The sequence below is a fragment of the Phyllobates terribilis genome, unplaced genomic scaffold (assembly GCF_046119375.1).
Source record: "Phyllobates terribilis strain yellow unplaced genomic scaffold, ASM4611937v1 Scaffold_7__3_contigs__length_470593459, whole genome shotgun sequence".
NCBI lineage: Eukaryota > Metazoa > Chordata > Amphibia > Anura > Dendrobatidae > Phyllobates > Phyllobates terribilis.
Genome location: NW_027362767.1, coordinates 45020465 through 45034470, shown reverse-complemented (window position 1 = coordinate 45034470; position 14006 = coordinate 45020465). Strand labels below are relative to the sequence as shown.

The window sequence follows — 14006 nt, the reverse complement described above, 5'->3', positions numbered from 1 at the left end:
CAGCAGATGCAGCTGCAGCTTCTGGCAACCACCATCCAGGGCAGGACGAGCGCCCCAACCCCAAGTCCGGCTGATGACACCCACGTCCGGAAGGCGGTAAGACGGGCTTTGCAGAAAATGACCCCAGGGGATGACATTGAGGCCGTCCTGACTGTGTTTGAAAGGGTCGCCAAGAGGGAGAAACTTCCGCCAGAGCAGTGGGCAGAGGTACTGGCGCCATACTTGATGGGCGTGCCCCAGAAGGCGTACTATGATTTAGCTTTACAGGACACCAAAGAGTATGGTAAGCTAAAAACTGAGATTCTGGCACGCTTGGGGGTGACAATGACTATCAGGGCGCAGTGAGTTCACCGCTGGGTTTATCACCGAGACAAACCACCTCGCTCCCAAGTGTTTGACCTGTTGCACCTGGTCCAGAAGTGGCTGCAGCCGGAGTCCTCCATGCCTGCGTAGATGGTAGAGTGGGTGGTGATGGACCAGTTTGTGCACTCTACCGAGGCCCATAAAGCCTTGTGTTGCCCAGGGTGATCCCAGGAATGCAGATGAACTGATCGGACTGGTCGAGAGGTACCAGGGAATCGAAGGTTCTGTGGGAAGAGAGCCCACTCCATACTGGGGGTCCCAGCAGGGGGCGGAGGCCCAAAAAGGGGTGAGGTGTCCAAAGGGGCGGGGAAGGTGGTGCCCAAAGTCCCTACGGGTGATGTTGTTTGCTGGCGGTGCCATGATCCAGGCCATATAGCTGCCTGTTGTCCCCTGACCTCCGAGCCAATGGACTGCAGCATAAGAAGCCGTTGTTCATACTATGCATACCCGGTCTGCAGTGTGAACTGTCCACCCAGCGAGGGGCCACAAGCATGTCCCGTGAAGGTGAACGGGCGGCAAGTAAAGGCACTGCTAGACTCTGGTGACCCTTGTGAGGGCCACCCTTCCTCTCCAACTGATCCCGGGGAAAAAAGTCGGTGTACGGTGCATCCATGGTGATGCTAAGGAGTACCCTATGGCCAGTGTGGAGATTGAAACGGCCCACGGTACTGAGTCCAATGAGGTCGGCGTCATTCAGGACTTGTTGCACCCTATAATATTGGCAGGGACTTTTGGGATCTGTGGGGGAAGGGTCCCAGTTTGCTGGTTCAGATAGGAAACCAGTTAACCCTGATGAGGTAGTACCACACCCAGAGTCAGACATATTTCCCTTTTGTGTCCTTGTGGCGGATGAGGAGGTGATGCCCCCTGAATCTGATATTCCAGAGTTAGGGGTGACCATTGAGAATTTTGGGTCTGCCCAACATAGGGACCTAACTCTGAAGGAAGCCTTCAATAATGTCACGGTAATAAATGGGGTTGCACAGGAGCCTGGGGCTGACACACAGCTTCCCTATTTCATGTTGAGTGGGGAGTTGTTGTACCGGGTCACGAAAGTGAGGGAGGAGTTGGTGCAACAGTTATTGGTGCCGGGGCCCTATAGACGGAAGGTGTTGGACATGGCCATTCACATATCTTGGGGGGACATCTAGGGGTGGAAAAAAATGCAGGAACGGATCATGCAGAGGATCTATTGGCCCGGGTGTCACCGGGAAATATTAAAGTATTGCAGGTTCTGCCATACATGTCAGTTAACCGCCCCCACCTCTCACTTTCGAAGTCACCTTGTGCCATTGCCCATTATTGAAGTGCCATTAGAGAGAATTGCCATGGACTTGGTCGGTCCCCTGGTTAAATCTGCTTGTGGGCATCAATATATTTTGGTCATCTTGGACTATGCCACCCGCTATCCTGAAGCGATCCCACTGAGAAACTCCTCCGCCAAGACTATAACTCGTGAGTTAGTCCATGTTTTCTCCCAGACAGGTTAGCCAAGGGAGATCCTGACTGACCAGGGAACAATACCCTTTACGAGTAAGGTAATGAGGGAATTGTGCAAGGTCCTGCAAATCTCCCAACTGAGAACATCAGTGTACCATCCCCAGACAGATGACCTCGTAGAGAGGTTCAACAAAACTCTGAAGAGTATGCCGAGGAAGGCCATAGAAAAGGATGGGAGAGACTGGGACTGTCTCCTGCCGTATCTGTTGTTCTCTGAGAGGTTCCACAGGTTCCATTCGAACTCCTATATGGCCGACATCCGCGGGGTCTCCTGGATGTAGCAAAGGAAACCTGGGAAGCCGAAGTCATACCCCACAGGAGCGTCATCGAGCACGTCGCTCTGATGCAGGAGAAGATTGCGAAGGTGATGCCCATCGTCAAAGAACATCTCCTTCAGGCACAAGAGGCTCAGACCGGCTGAGGCCAGGGTCTACAACCGCTCAGCCAGAGGGCGGCAATTCAATCCTAGTGACAGAGTCGTCGTTCTAATACCTACCGTGGAAAGCAAGTTCTTGGCCACGCGGCAAGGACCATATGAGGTGGTGGAAAAGGTTGGAAAAGTTAATTATAACGTTCACCAACTGGGACGACGTAAGCCATACCAAATATACCACGTCAACCTTATCAAGCAGTGGCAAGACAGGGAGGTTGTGGAAGCTCCATGCTTGCTGGGCAACCCAGAAGGTGACGTTGGAGGAGTCGCAATAGCGGAAATGCTAACCAAGGCCCAGAAACAGCAGTGTCAGGAGTTACTCCAGAAGAACCGGGATTTGTTCTCGGAATTGCCGGGCTGCACAAGGGTCATAGAACACGAGGTTCTGACGGAGCCACAAGTGCGGGTGAAATTGAAGCCCTATCAGATACTTGAGGCCTGACGAGAGTTGATCTCCAAAGAGGTGGCTCGTATGCTGAAACTCTGTGTCATCGAAGAATCCAAGAGCGGTTGGTCGAGCCCGATCGTCTTGGTCCCAAAGCCTGATGGTGAGTGGAGATTTTGCAACGACTATCGGAAGTTGAATGAAGTCTCAAAATTCGACGCATATCCCATGTCACGCGTCGACGATCTGATCGAGAGGCTTGGGCCAGCAAGTCACATAACTACCTTGGATTTGATGAAGGGATATTGGCAGATCCCCATGGTAGAGGTAGCGAAGGAGAAGACGGAGTTTACTACGCCGGATGGATGCTTCCAGTATGTCCGGATGCCATTTGGACTGCAGGGGACCCCTGCAACCTTCCAGGGAGATATGGATCGAATTCTTGCACCCCATAAGAAATACGCCGCGGAATACCTGGATGATATTGTTATCTTCGGTCCGGACAGGAAGAGTCATCTGGAAAAGGTCCAGGCGGTGTTTGATGCTCTCATCAAGGCGGGGTTTTCAATAAACCCGAAGAAATGTGCCATGGGGAAAAAAGAAGCCAAATACCTGGGTTATGTGGTTGGTAGAAGCGAGATCAAACCCCAAATCAGTAAAGTGGAGGCAATCCAAATCTGGCCGAGACCGCTGTCAAAAAAGCAGGTTAGAGCTTTCCTGGAGATCATGGGATACTACAGGAGGTTCATCCCAAACTTCGCTATGATGGCCGCACCTCTGACTGACCTCCTTAAGGGGACGAAATCGGCTATGGCCAAGTGGACTGCAGAGGCGGAGTCGGCCTTTCAAGAAATGAAGGGGGCACTGTGTAAGCAACCGGTCCTGGTGGCCCTGACTTTAAGAAAGAGTTCATACTCCTAACGGATGCCTCAGATGTCGGTTTGGGAGCAGTCCTTTTCCAGGAGATACATGGGGAGGAAGAGGAACACATTGTTCTCTACCTGAGTAGGAATGTGTCCTCCTGCGAGAGAAATTATTCAGTCATAGAGAAGGAGTGCTTGGCCATAAACTGGGAGGTGGACACTTTACGGTGCTACCTTTTAGGTCGAAAATTTAGACTAGTATCCGACCATGCCCCACTCTGATGGATGAGGGAAACAAAGGGAAAAAATGCCAGGGTCACCCGCTGGTTTTTAGCCCTACAGGATTTAAACTTCTATGTAGAACATAGAGCAGGGAAGCTACACGGTAATGCTGATGCCCTCTCAAGAATCCCCTGACTAGTGGTAGAAGGTGCCAAGCCCCACGGCTTTAGGCAGAGGGGGGAGGTATGTAAGGGGGCTAATGGTCATGTAGTCGATGGGAGGTACAGTACAGACCAAAAGTTTGGACACACCTTCTCACTTAAAGATTTTTCTATATTTTCATGATTATGAAAATTGTACATCCACACTGAAGGCATCAAAACTATGAATTAACACATGTGGAATTATATACTTAACAAAAAAGTGTGAAACAACTGAAAATATGTCTTATATTCTAGGTTCTTCAAAGTAGCCACCTTTTGCTTTGATGACTGCTTTGCACACTCTTGGCATTCTCTTGATGAGCTTCAAGAGGTAGTCACCGGAAATGGTCTTCCAAAAATCTTGAAGGAGTTCCCAGAGATGCTTAGCACTTGTTGGCCCTTTTGCCTTCACTCTGCGGTCCAGCTCACCCCAAACCATCTCGATTGGGTTCAGGTCTGGTGACTGTGGAGGCCAGGTCATCTGGCGTAGCACCCCATCACTCTCCTTCTTGGTCAAATAGCCCTTACACAGCCTGGAGGTGTGTTTGGGGTCATTGTCCTGTTGAAAAATAAATGATGGTCCAACTAAACGCAAACCGGATGGAATAGCACGCCGCTGCAAGATGCTGTGGTAGCCATGCTGGTTCAGTATGCCTTCAATTTTAAATAAATCCCCAACAGTGTCACCAGCAAAGCACCCCCACACCATCACACCTCCTCCTCCATGCTTCACGGTGGGAACCAGGCATGTAGAGTCCATCCGTTCACCTTTTCTGCGTCGCACAAAGACACGGTGGTTGGAACCAAAGATCTCAAATTTGGACTCATCAGACCAAAGCACAGATTTCCACTGGTCTAATGTCCATTCCTTGTGTTCTTTAGCCCAAATAAGTCTCTTCTGCTTGTTGCCTGTCCTTAGCAGTGGTTTCCTAGCAGCTATTTTACCATGAAGGCCTGCTGCACAAAGTCTCCTCTTAACAGTTGTTGAAGAGATGTGTCTGCTGCTAGAACTCTGTGTGGCATTGACCTGGTCTCTAATCTGAGCAGCTGTTAACCTGCGATTTCTGAGGCTGGTGACTCGGATAAACTTATCCTCAGAAGCAGAGGTGACTCTTGGTCTTCCTTTCCTGGGGCGGTCCTCATGTGAGCCAGTTTCTTTGTAGCTCTTGGTTTTTGCAACTGCACTTGGGGACACTTTCAAAGTTTTCCCAATTTTTCGCACTGACTGACATTCATTTCTTAAAGTAATGATGGCCACTCATTTTTCTTTACTTAGAATTTGTATTATGGCAAGAAAAAAGCAGCTAACAGTCTATTCAGTAGGACTATCAGCTGTGTATCCACCAGACTTCTGCACAACAGAACTGATGGTCCCAACCCCATTTATAAGGCAAGAAATCCCACTTATTAAACCTGCCAGGGCTAACCTGTGAAGTGAAAACCATTTCTGGGGACTACCTCTTGAAGCTCATCAAGAGAATGGCAAGAGTGTGCAAAGCAGTCATCAAAGCAAAAGGTGGTCACTTTGAAGAACCTAGAATATAAGACATATTTTCAGTTGTTTCACACTTTTTTGTTAAGTATATAATTCCACACGTGTTAATTCATATTTTTGGTGCCTTCAGTGTGAATTTACAATTTTCATAGTCATGAAAATACAGAAAAATCTTTAAATGAGAAGGTGTGTCCAAACTTTTGGTCTGTACTGTATGTATCACAGAGATGGGTGGTCTCTGTGATGTAGCCCGGTGTATTTTCTCTAGTGCATGCATGCACTAAGAGGACTAATTGGTGCACCTGGGAGCCGGTGTACGGGTTACTAGGAGCGAATGGGCGGGTCCAGCAACCCACATACCTCACCCCTGGGTGTGGTTAACAGCCTATAAAATGGAGGCTGTTGTTTGGCACATGGTTCTGTGTTCTTGGAGGGAGAGGCCTCCTGTGTATGATTTGTCTCCAGACCAAGCCAGGACACTGGACGCTACACCAGCCTGTGTGACCACAGTGCTGGCCCATCCAGAGACTTAGGATAAAAGGACTGTTATCTTTGTTTTTTCCTGCACTAAAGGCTGTTTTGTTTGCATTTTCCTTTTGCTGGTTTATGAAGCTAATAAACCATTACGGACATTTAAAGGAACATGCCTTCTGTTTCCCTCAAACCGCAATCAATCTGGAGATGAATGAAGATAAAAGGTCGCGGAGGGCGCAGGAGGCTATAGGTGGTGTCTTAAAGCTGCGGTTTGCTGGAACGGATTTCCTATGGCTGACATGAAGTTATATGCAAACAGTGAATATATGACATTTGGACTCCATTACTGCTACATCTATATATATATAATCGTCTTATCCCGTCAGTCTGTCTGTCTGTCTGTCTGTCCTGGAAATCCCGCGTCGCTCATTGGTTCGGCAGCGGCCAATCAGCGCCGCGGGATTTCTGAAAAAATATGGCGGCCGTTAGCGGCTCATCTGCGGGACGGAGATGCAGCTGGGAGATGACCGGCGCGAGGTGCTCATCTCCCGGCCGCTAGCAGCAGAAGGAACTCGACCGCCGGCGCCGCTGACCTCCATGCGGAAGGGAGGACCGGGGAGCGGCACTGCGGGTCGGGATACTTCTGCTGCGAGCGCCCGCTCATGTCCCGGGTTCTCGCAGCGGAAGTAGCCGCACAGGCAGCGGCGCTGACATCCATGCGGCTAGGGTGTCAAGGGAGGACCGGGGAGCAGCGCTGCGGGTCGGGATACTGTCCCGGGTTCTCGCAGCGGAAGTAGCCGCACAGGCAGCGGCGCTGACATCCATGCGGCTAGGGTGTCAAGGGAGGACCGGGGAGCAGTGATGCGGGCCGGGATACTTCTGCTCCGAGCAGTCGCTCATCTCTCGGCTTCTTGCAGCGGAAGTAGCCGCACAGGCAGCGGCGCTCCCCGGTCCTCACCAATACGATTCGCTGATTGGTCGCGATCTCTCGCCGCGACCAATCACTGATCTTGGCCCAAAAGTTAAACGCTGTGCTGATTGGTCGCCGACGCTGCCCGCGACCAATCACCGATTTGAGCGCCACATTTAAATAGCGGCCGCAACCAATCACCGATCTTGCAGACACATTTAAACACCGCTGTGCTGATTGGTCGCGGACACTATTTAAATGTGGCGCCCAAATCGGTGATTGGTCGCGGGCAGCGTCGGCGACCAATCAGCACAGCGGTGCTTAAATGTCTCGGCAAGATCGGTGATTGGTCGCGGCCGCTATTTAAATTTGGCGCTCAAATCGGTGATTGGTCGCGCTCTTCGGCCGCAACCAATCACTGATCTTGCCGCAAAAGTTAAACACCGCTGTGCTGATTGGTCGCGGACGCTGCCCGCGACCAATCACCGATTTGGGCGCCACATTTAAAAACTGCTGTGCTGATTGTCGCGGACGCTGCCCGCGACTAATCACCGATTTGGGCGCCACATTTAAAAACTGCTGTGCTGATTGGTCGCGGACGCTGCCAGCGACCAATCACCGATTTGAGCGCCATATTTAAATAGCGGCCGCGACCAATCACCGATCTTGCAGACACATTTAAACACCGCTGTGCTGATTGGTCGCGGACGCTATTTAAATGTGGCGCTCAAATCGGTGATTGGTCGCGGGCAGCGTCCGCGACCAATCAGCACAGCGGTGTTTAAATGTGGTGCCAAGATCGGTGATTGGTCGCGGTCGATATTTCAATGTGGCGCCCAAATCGGTGATTGGTCGCGGGCAGCGTCCGCGACCAATCAGCGATTTTGAACACAAATGTCCGGACCTTAGTAACACCATGCGGCTACTGTCGGGAGATCAGCGGCTAGGGTCTCAAGGGAGGACCGGGGAGCGGCGCTGCGGGTCGGGATACTTCGGCTGCGAGCAGTCGCTCATGTCCCGGGTTCTCGCAGCGGAAGCAGCCGCACAGGCAGCGGCGCTCCCCGGTCCTCACCAATACGATTCGTTGATTGGTCGCGGTCTCCGCACCCGACCAATCAGTGATCTTGGCGCAAAATTTAAACACCACCGCGCTGATTGGTCGCGGCCGCTGCCCGCGACCAATCACCGATTTGGGTGCCACATTTAAATAGCGGCCGCGACCAATCACCGATCTTGGTGCCACATTTAAACACTGCTGTGCTGATTGGTCGCGGACGCCAGCCGCGACCAAAAAGCGAGCTTGGCGCCAAATTTAAACAACGCTCTGCTGATTGGTCGTGGACGCCAGCCGCGACCAATCAGCGAGCTTGGCGCCAAATTTAAACAACGCTCTGCTGATTGTTCGCAGCTGCCAGCCGCAACCAATCAGAATTATTGGCGCCAAATTTAAACCCCGCTCTGCTGATTGGTCGCGGTGGCCGGCCGCAACCAATCAGCAATTTTGGTGCCAAATTTAAACACCGCTCTGCTGATTGCGCCCGGTCGGCCTCATACATATTCTAGAATACCCGATGCGTTAGAATCGGGCCACCATCTAGTAGACTATAATTATACAGGTACTTAGCACACAAATTGGCCAATTCGCGTGAGCCCACCGGCCATGACAAGGTGACCTTTCTCTGATGGAAACCTAATCATTTCTATCAGATGTGCCTCTCCCATGGCTACAAATATTTAAAAGTAGGTAGGATCCAATGCTTGATAAAGTCTCAATCAATCGTCAGGTTTTTTTCACGTATGAGAAACACGCTCCTAGTTTCATCAATGATTTTGTTCCGTTTCATCAGTGTTCGGTCTGAGTTTCATCACTTTTCCTTGCATGAGAAACAAAAAAAATAGTTTCTCCACCTTCTATCCGTCTGTAAAAAATGAACAGCACTCAAATGGCACCCGAGTGCTGTCCGATTTTTTTTTTCAGGGACCCACAGACTTCCATTGCCAATTTTGATCCGACACTCATATCAATATCCGACATGTCTCAACAATTTTGCACAGATCACTAGGTTGGCAAAAAAAAAAAAAAAATCAGACATGTGAACAGCCCCTTCGATCATCATAGGTACAAGTTCTATCAGTGAAAATACAGCAATCGTCTGCGAAAAACAGACATCTGAATGAGCCCTTAGACTGATGGAGCGCGGCCAACTGAGGAGGCAGTCACCACCTCCTAATTTATACTACAAAGAAAAAAATTACCTAGAACAATGAAGCGAGTGTGAACAGGTGCAATATGCCCTGACTATTATATGCAGTGCATGCTGCTGCACTTTTTGCTTTTTATATATTGCACCCATTCGCACTTCATTCTGTGAGGAGGTGCTCGGAATTTCTTTCTTTCTTTGTAACATTCATTAAAAGTTTCCATGTATTCCCTTCTGGGATCCTCTGGTGCACGCTGCAGATGCGGTAATAAAAAATGAACAAAAGAAAAATAAAAGTTTGAAATGCAATAAACAAAAATCCAAACTAAACTGCGCACAGAGCGAAGGCGGCAGGCGATTCACTGGATGGGACGGTTTTGCTTCTGCTAATAGTTTGCAGCAAATTCTGAGTAGTTTTTCTTGCTCCGCTTGCGACGCCTGCAGCCACAGATTTTATATCTGGTGATTACGAAGCCTTTTTACACGTCGGTGCTCTCAGCTTTCCGATGATGATGACGGGCTAGCTTTTCTACGGGGCTCGCCCTACACAACTTGCTGTGGGGAGAGGATGTGGGAGGGGATAGAAGTCGCATGGAATTGTCTTTCACTGAAGCAATCACTTCTTCACAGAGCTGCAGATATCTCCTTCTGTAGAGATGCCATCGGATCTTCTCTCGAGTCCTGGAGATGTGACCATCCTTGGAGTACGTGGATGGACCCTTGCTTGGCTATTACACTTATCGTCTTCTCTTTCATTTCTTTCTTCCTCGTTTTATGCTTCGGGGAGGAGTGAAAGTTCTGTGTGATGTCAGAGGCTTCCCACGTTGTGCTTCTTCTTCTTCTTCCCCAAGTCCCATTCTTCCTAGTGCTGAGGACTCACCTGCCATGTGCCTGAAGAGCTGGACCAGAAGTGGTTGACCTTTTAGCCCAGGTTCCTTCAGGACCACGATGGACGAATATAATTTCACCAACAAATGCATATCCACTACACATTTAGGACCCAACGAGAGCCCGGCTATCAGCGCCGCCATGTTCTCCGCAGGGGTCTTGGGGAACTTAACAGCGCTGGTTTTGCTGGAGCGACGGAGAAGAGGGAACAGGGGCAAAATCTCTCTGTTCTTCATCCTAGTAACTGGTCTGGTCATCACTGACTTGTTGGGCACTTGTATGATCAGTCCTGTGGTGATGGCATCTTATGCCAAGAGAATGACTCTCTCCGCTTTGAATCTTTGCAATTATTTTGCTTTTGCCATGACTTTTTTCAGCCTGGCCACCATGATGGTTCTCTTTGCCATGGCTTTGGAGCGTGCATTAGCCATAGGACATCCTTACTTCTATGAGAAGTTCATCAAGAAGCGTTGTGGGATCATCACCTTTCCAGTCATCTACTCTTTTTGCATCGTATTTTGCCTCTTCCCAGTTATGGGATTTGGAGAATTCATTCAATACTGTCCCGGAACGTGGTGTTTTATCAACATGCGGGGTCAAAAAAGGGATGAATACATCAGCAACGTGTACTCCATGCTGTACGCCGCCCTGCTTCTTATTCTCATCGTAGCTGTGTTGACCTGCAACCTAATTGTCATCGTCAGTCTGGTCAGGATGCACAAGAGGCAAAAAACCCGGAGAGTCGGATCTCTGAAGAAGAACAAGCGGGAGAGGATTTCCATGTCTGAAGAAATCGACCATCTCATACTATTGTCTATCATGACCATTACCTTCATTATCTGTTCAGTACCATTCACGGTAAGATATTCAGAATCGATTCTAATTGTTATGAAAGTTCAAGTTGTTATAATATGAATAGACATCAGTTCATAAAATCCTAATACAATGCTTGTACTAGAAAGAAATTGTGCCAAATTCAGCATGACCAGGAGAAATCGCTCCATTTTTAATTACTAAAACTAAAGATCTGAACAATTTATAAACTCTCGTCACATTGTGTGTTATAAACCAAATAACAAACTTTGCTACATCTGTCAGTTCAATCTGAGCTGTTTCATCTGTGCTGCTCCAAATGGGTCCAAGCACCGACTACACAACTACTGACAGTCATCCATCAAAGCTGTTTCTGCAACATTTCAACTTTTATATTGAACTTTGTGATAATCAGTCGTGTCAGCATGTCCCTCCCATAAATGTATAGACTTTAGAGTCAATGTTGACCCATGGACACAACTTTATAGTTTACATGCAGATGTGATCTACAGAAAAAGTTGAGTCACTGTGTACATACATTACATTACAGATCGTGAGTTACATCCTGTATTATACTCCAGAGCTGCACTCACTATTCTGCTGGTGCAGTCACTGTGTACATACATTACATTACAGATCGTGAGTTACATCCTGTATTATACTCCAGAGCTGCACTCACTATTCTGCTGGTGCAGTCACTGTGTACATACATTACATTACAGATCGTGAGTTACATCCTGTATTATACTCCAGAGCAGCACTCACTATTCTGCTGGTGCAGTCACTGTGTACATACATTACATTACTGATCCTGAGTTACATCCTGTATTATACCTCAGAGCTGCACTCACTATTCTGCTGGTGCAGTCACTGTGTACATACATTACATTACAGATTGTGAGTTACATCCTGTATTATACCCCAGAGCTGCACTCACTATTCTGCTGGTGCAGTCACTGTGTACATATATTGCATTACTGATCCTGAGTTACATCCTGTATTATACTCCAGAGCAGCACTCACTATTCTGCTGGTGGAGTCACTGTGTACATACATTACATTACTGATCCTGACTTACATCCTTCATTATACTCCAGTGCTGCACTCACTATTCTGCTGCTGCAGCCACTGTTTACATACATTACAGATTGTGAGTTACATCCTGTATTATACCCCAGAGCTGCACTCAAAATTCTGCTGATGCAGTCACTGTGTACATACATTACATTACATTATCCTGCACTGATCCTGAGTTACTTCCTGTATTATACTCCAGAGCTGCACTCACTATTCTGCTGGTGCAGTCACTGTGTACATACACTACATTACTGATCCTGAGTTACATCCTGTATTATACTCCAGAGCTGCACTCACTATTCTGCTGGTGCAGTCACTATGTACATACACTACATTACTGATCCTGAGTTACATCCTGTATTATACTCCAGAGCTGCACTCACTATTCTGCTGGTGCAGTCCCTGTGTACATACATTACATTACTGATCCTGAGTTACATCCTGTATTATACTCCAGAGCTGCACTCACTATTCTGCTTGTGCAGTCACTGTGCACATACATTACATTACAGATCCTGTAGTGATCCTGAGTTACATCCTGTATTATACTCCAGAGCTGCACTCCCTATTCTGCTGGTGCAGTCACTGTGTACATACATTACATTACTGATCCTGAGTTACATCCTGTATTATACTCCAGAGCTGCATTCACTATTCTGCTTGTGCAGTCACTGTGTACATACATTACATTACTGATCCTGAGTTACATCCTGTATTATACTCCAGAGCTGCATTCACTATTCTGCTTGTGCAGTCACTGTGCACATACAATACATTACTGATCCTGAGTTACATCCGGTATTATACTCCAGAGCTTCACTCACTATTCTGCTGGTGCAGTCACTGTGTACATAGATTACATTACTGATCCTGAGTTACATCCTGTATTATACTCCAGAGCTGCATTCACTATTCTGCTTGTGCAGTCACTGTGCACATACACTACATTACTGATCCTGAGTTACATCCGGTATTATACTCCAGAGCAGCACTCACTATTCTGCTGGTCATACCACATGTGACTTATATTCTGACTTTCCCTCCAGAGTGACAGTGGTCAGGAGGAGGAGCAGCTAGCACAGAAGTATTACTACATATAAACAGGAAATTAGATATTTACAAACATGTAATTGTGTTTTCCTAAACAATGTTAGTACATTTATGGTCGGCTCCAGCAGGCAGGAATCTCCCGTCCATGCGCCATGTCAATCTATGCTGAAAATTTCTATTACCAATTTCCAGTTCAGATTCCCCTGAGGCATCAAGAGACGAGCAGTAACTCATCCTGTGCTTCATGTCTATCAGGCATCCGTTCTCACTGTTACCGTGCAGAGCTCTAGTAGCTCGTTATCTCGTCCAGCTTTTCTATATACCGCACATATCCGCACACGCACAGGCTCGTATCACGTCTACATGCAGTCGCTGCATTAATACTGTGTCATGTTCTCTACTGCAGGAGTTATTATACTTTATCAGACACAACCCTGGAAGAAAAATCCTCAACAATGTACAGAAGTAAAATGTGGCGGAACCTGCTCATTTGTATCAGATGGTCGGGAATTCCGGCATTTAAATGATTTTCATTAGTCTCTTAACCCATAGAAAAGAAATTGTAAAAGGAACATAATAAATATAAAAATCATGTATGTCATGTGGACATTATATGTACATGGTTACATCTTATTATCAGACACACCCCTTAAAATTAGTCAAGCTCCTAAAATTGCTTCATGTCAATTTCCAGAGCAAGCTCTATGCAAGCAATCAACAACCAGGAAATGCTCAGAGATATCTGAAGCCAGAAGAATAGTGAGTGCAGCTCTGGAGTATAATACCGGATGTAACTCAGGATCAGTAATGTAATGTATGTACACAGTGACTGCACCAGCAGAATAGTGAGTGCAGCTCTGGAGTATAATACAGGATGTAACTCAGGATCAGTACAGGATCAGTAATGTAATGTATGTACACAGTGGCTGCACCAGCAGAATAGTGAGTGCAGCTCTGGAGTATAATACCGGATGTAACTCAGGATCAGTAATGTAATGTATGTACACAGTGATTGCACCAGCAGAATAGTGAGTGCAGCTCTGGAGTATAATACAGGAGGTAACTCAGGATCAGTAATGTAATGTATGCACACAGTGGCTGCACCAGCAGAATAGTGAGTGCAGCTCTG

At 47.8% G+C, this 14006-nt stretch overlaps 1 protein-coding gene across 1 annotated transcript in view; it reads left to right on the top strand.

The window, feature by feature from the left end:
- Positions 1 to 9609: 9609 nt before the first annotated feature.
- PTGER2 (prostaglandin E receptor 2) overlaps positions 9610 to 14006 on the top strand; it is a 46749-nt gene continuing 42352 nt past the window's right edge. The window contains exon 1 of the mRNA XM_073638474.1: positions 9610 to 10795. Within this exon, the coding sequence (XP_073494575.1) occupies positions 9998 to 10795 (798 nt within the window). The 5' untranslated portion in view covers positions 9610 to 9997. The remainder of the gene's footprint in view (positions 10796 to 14006) is intronic.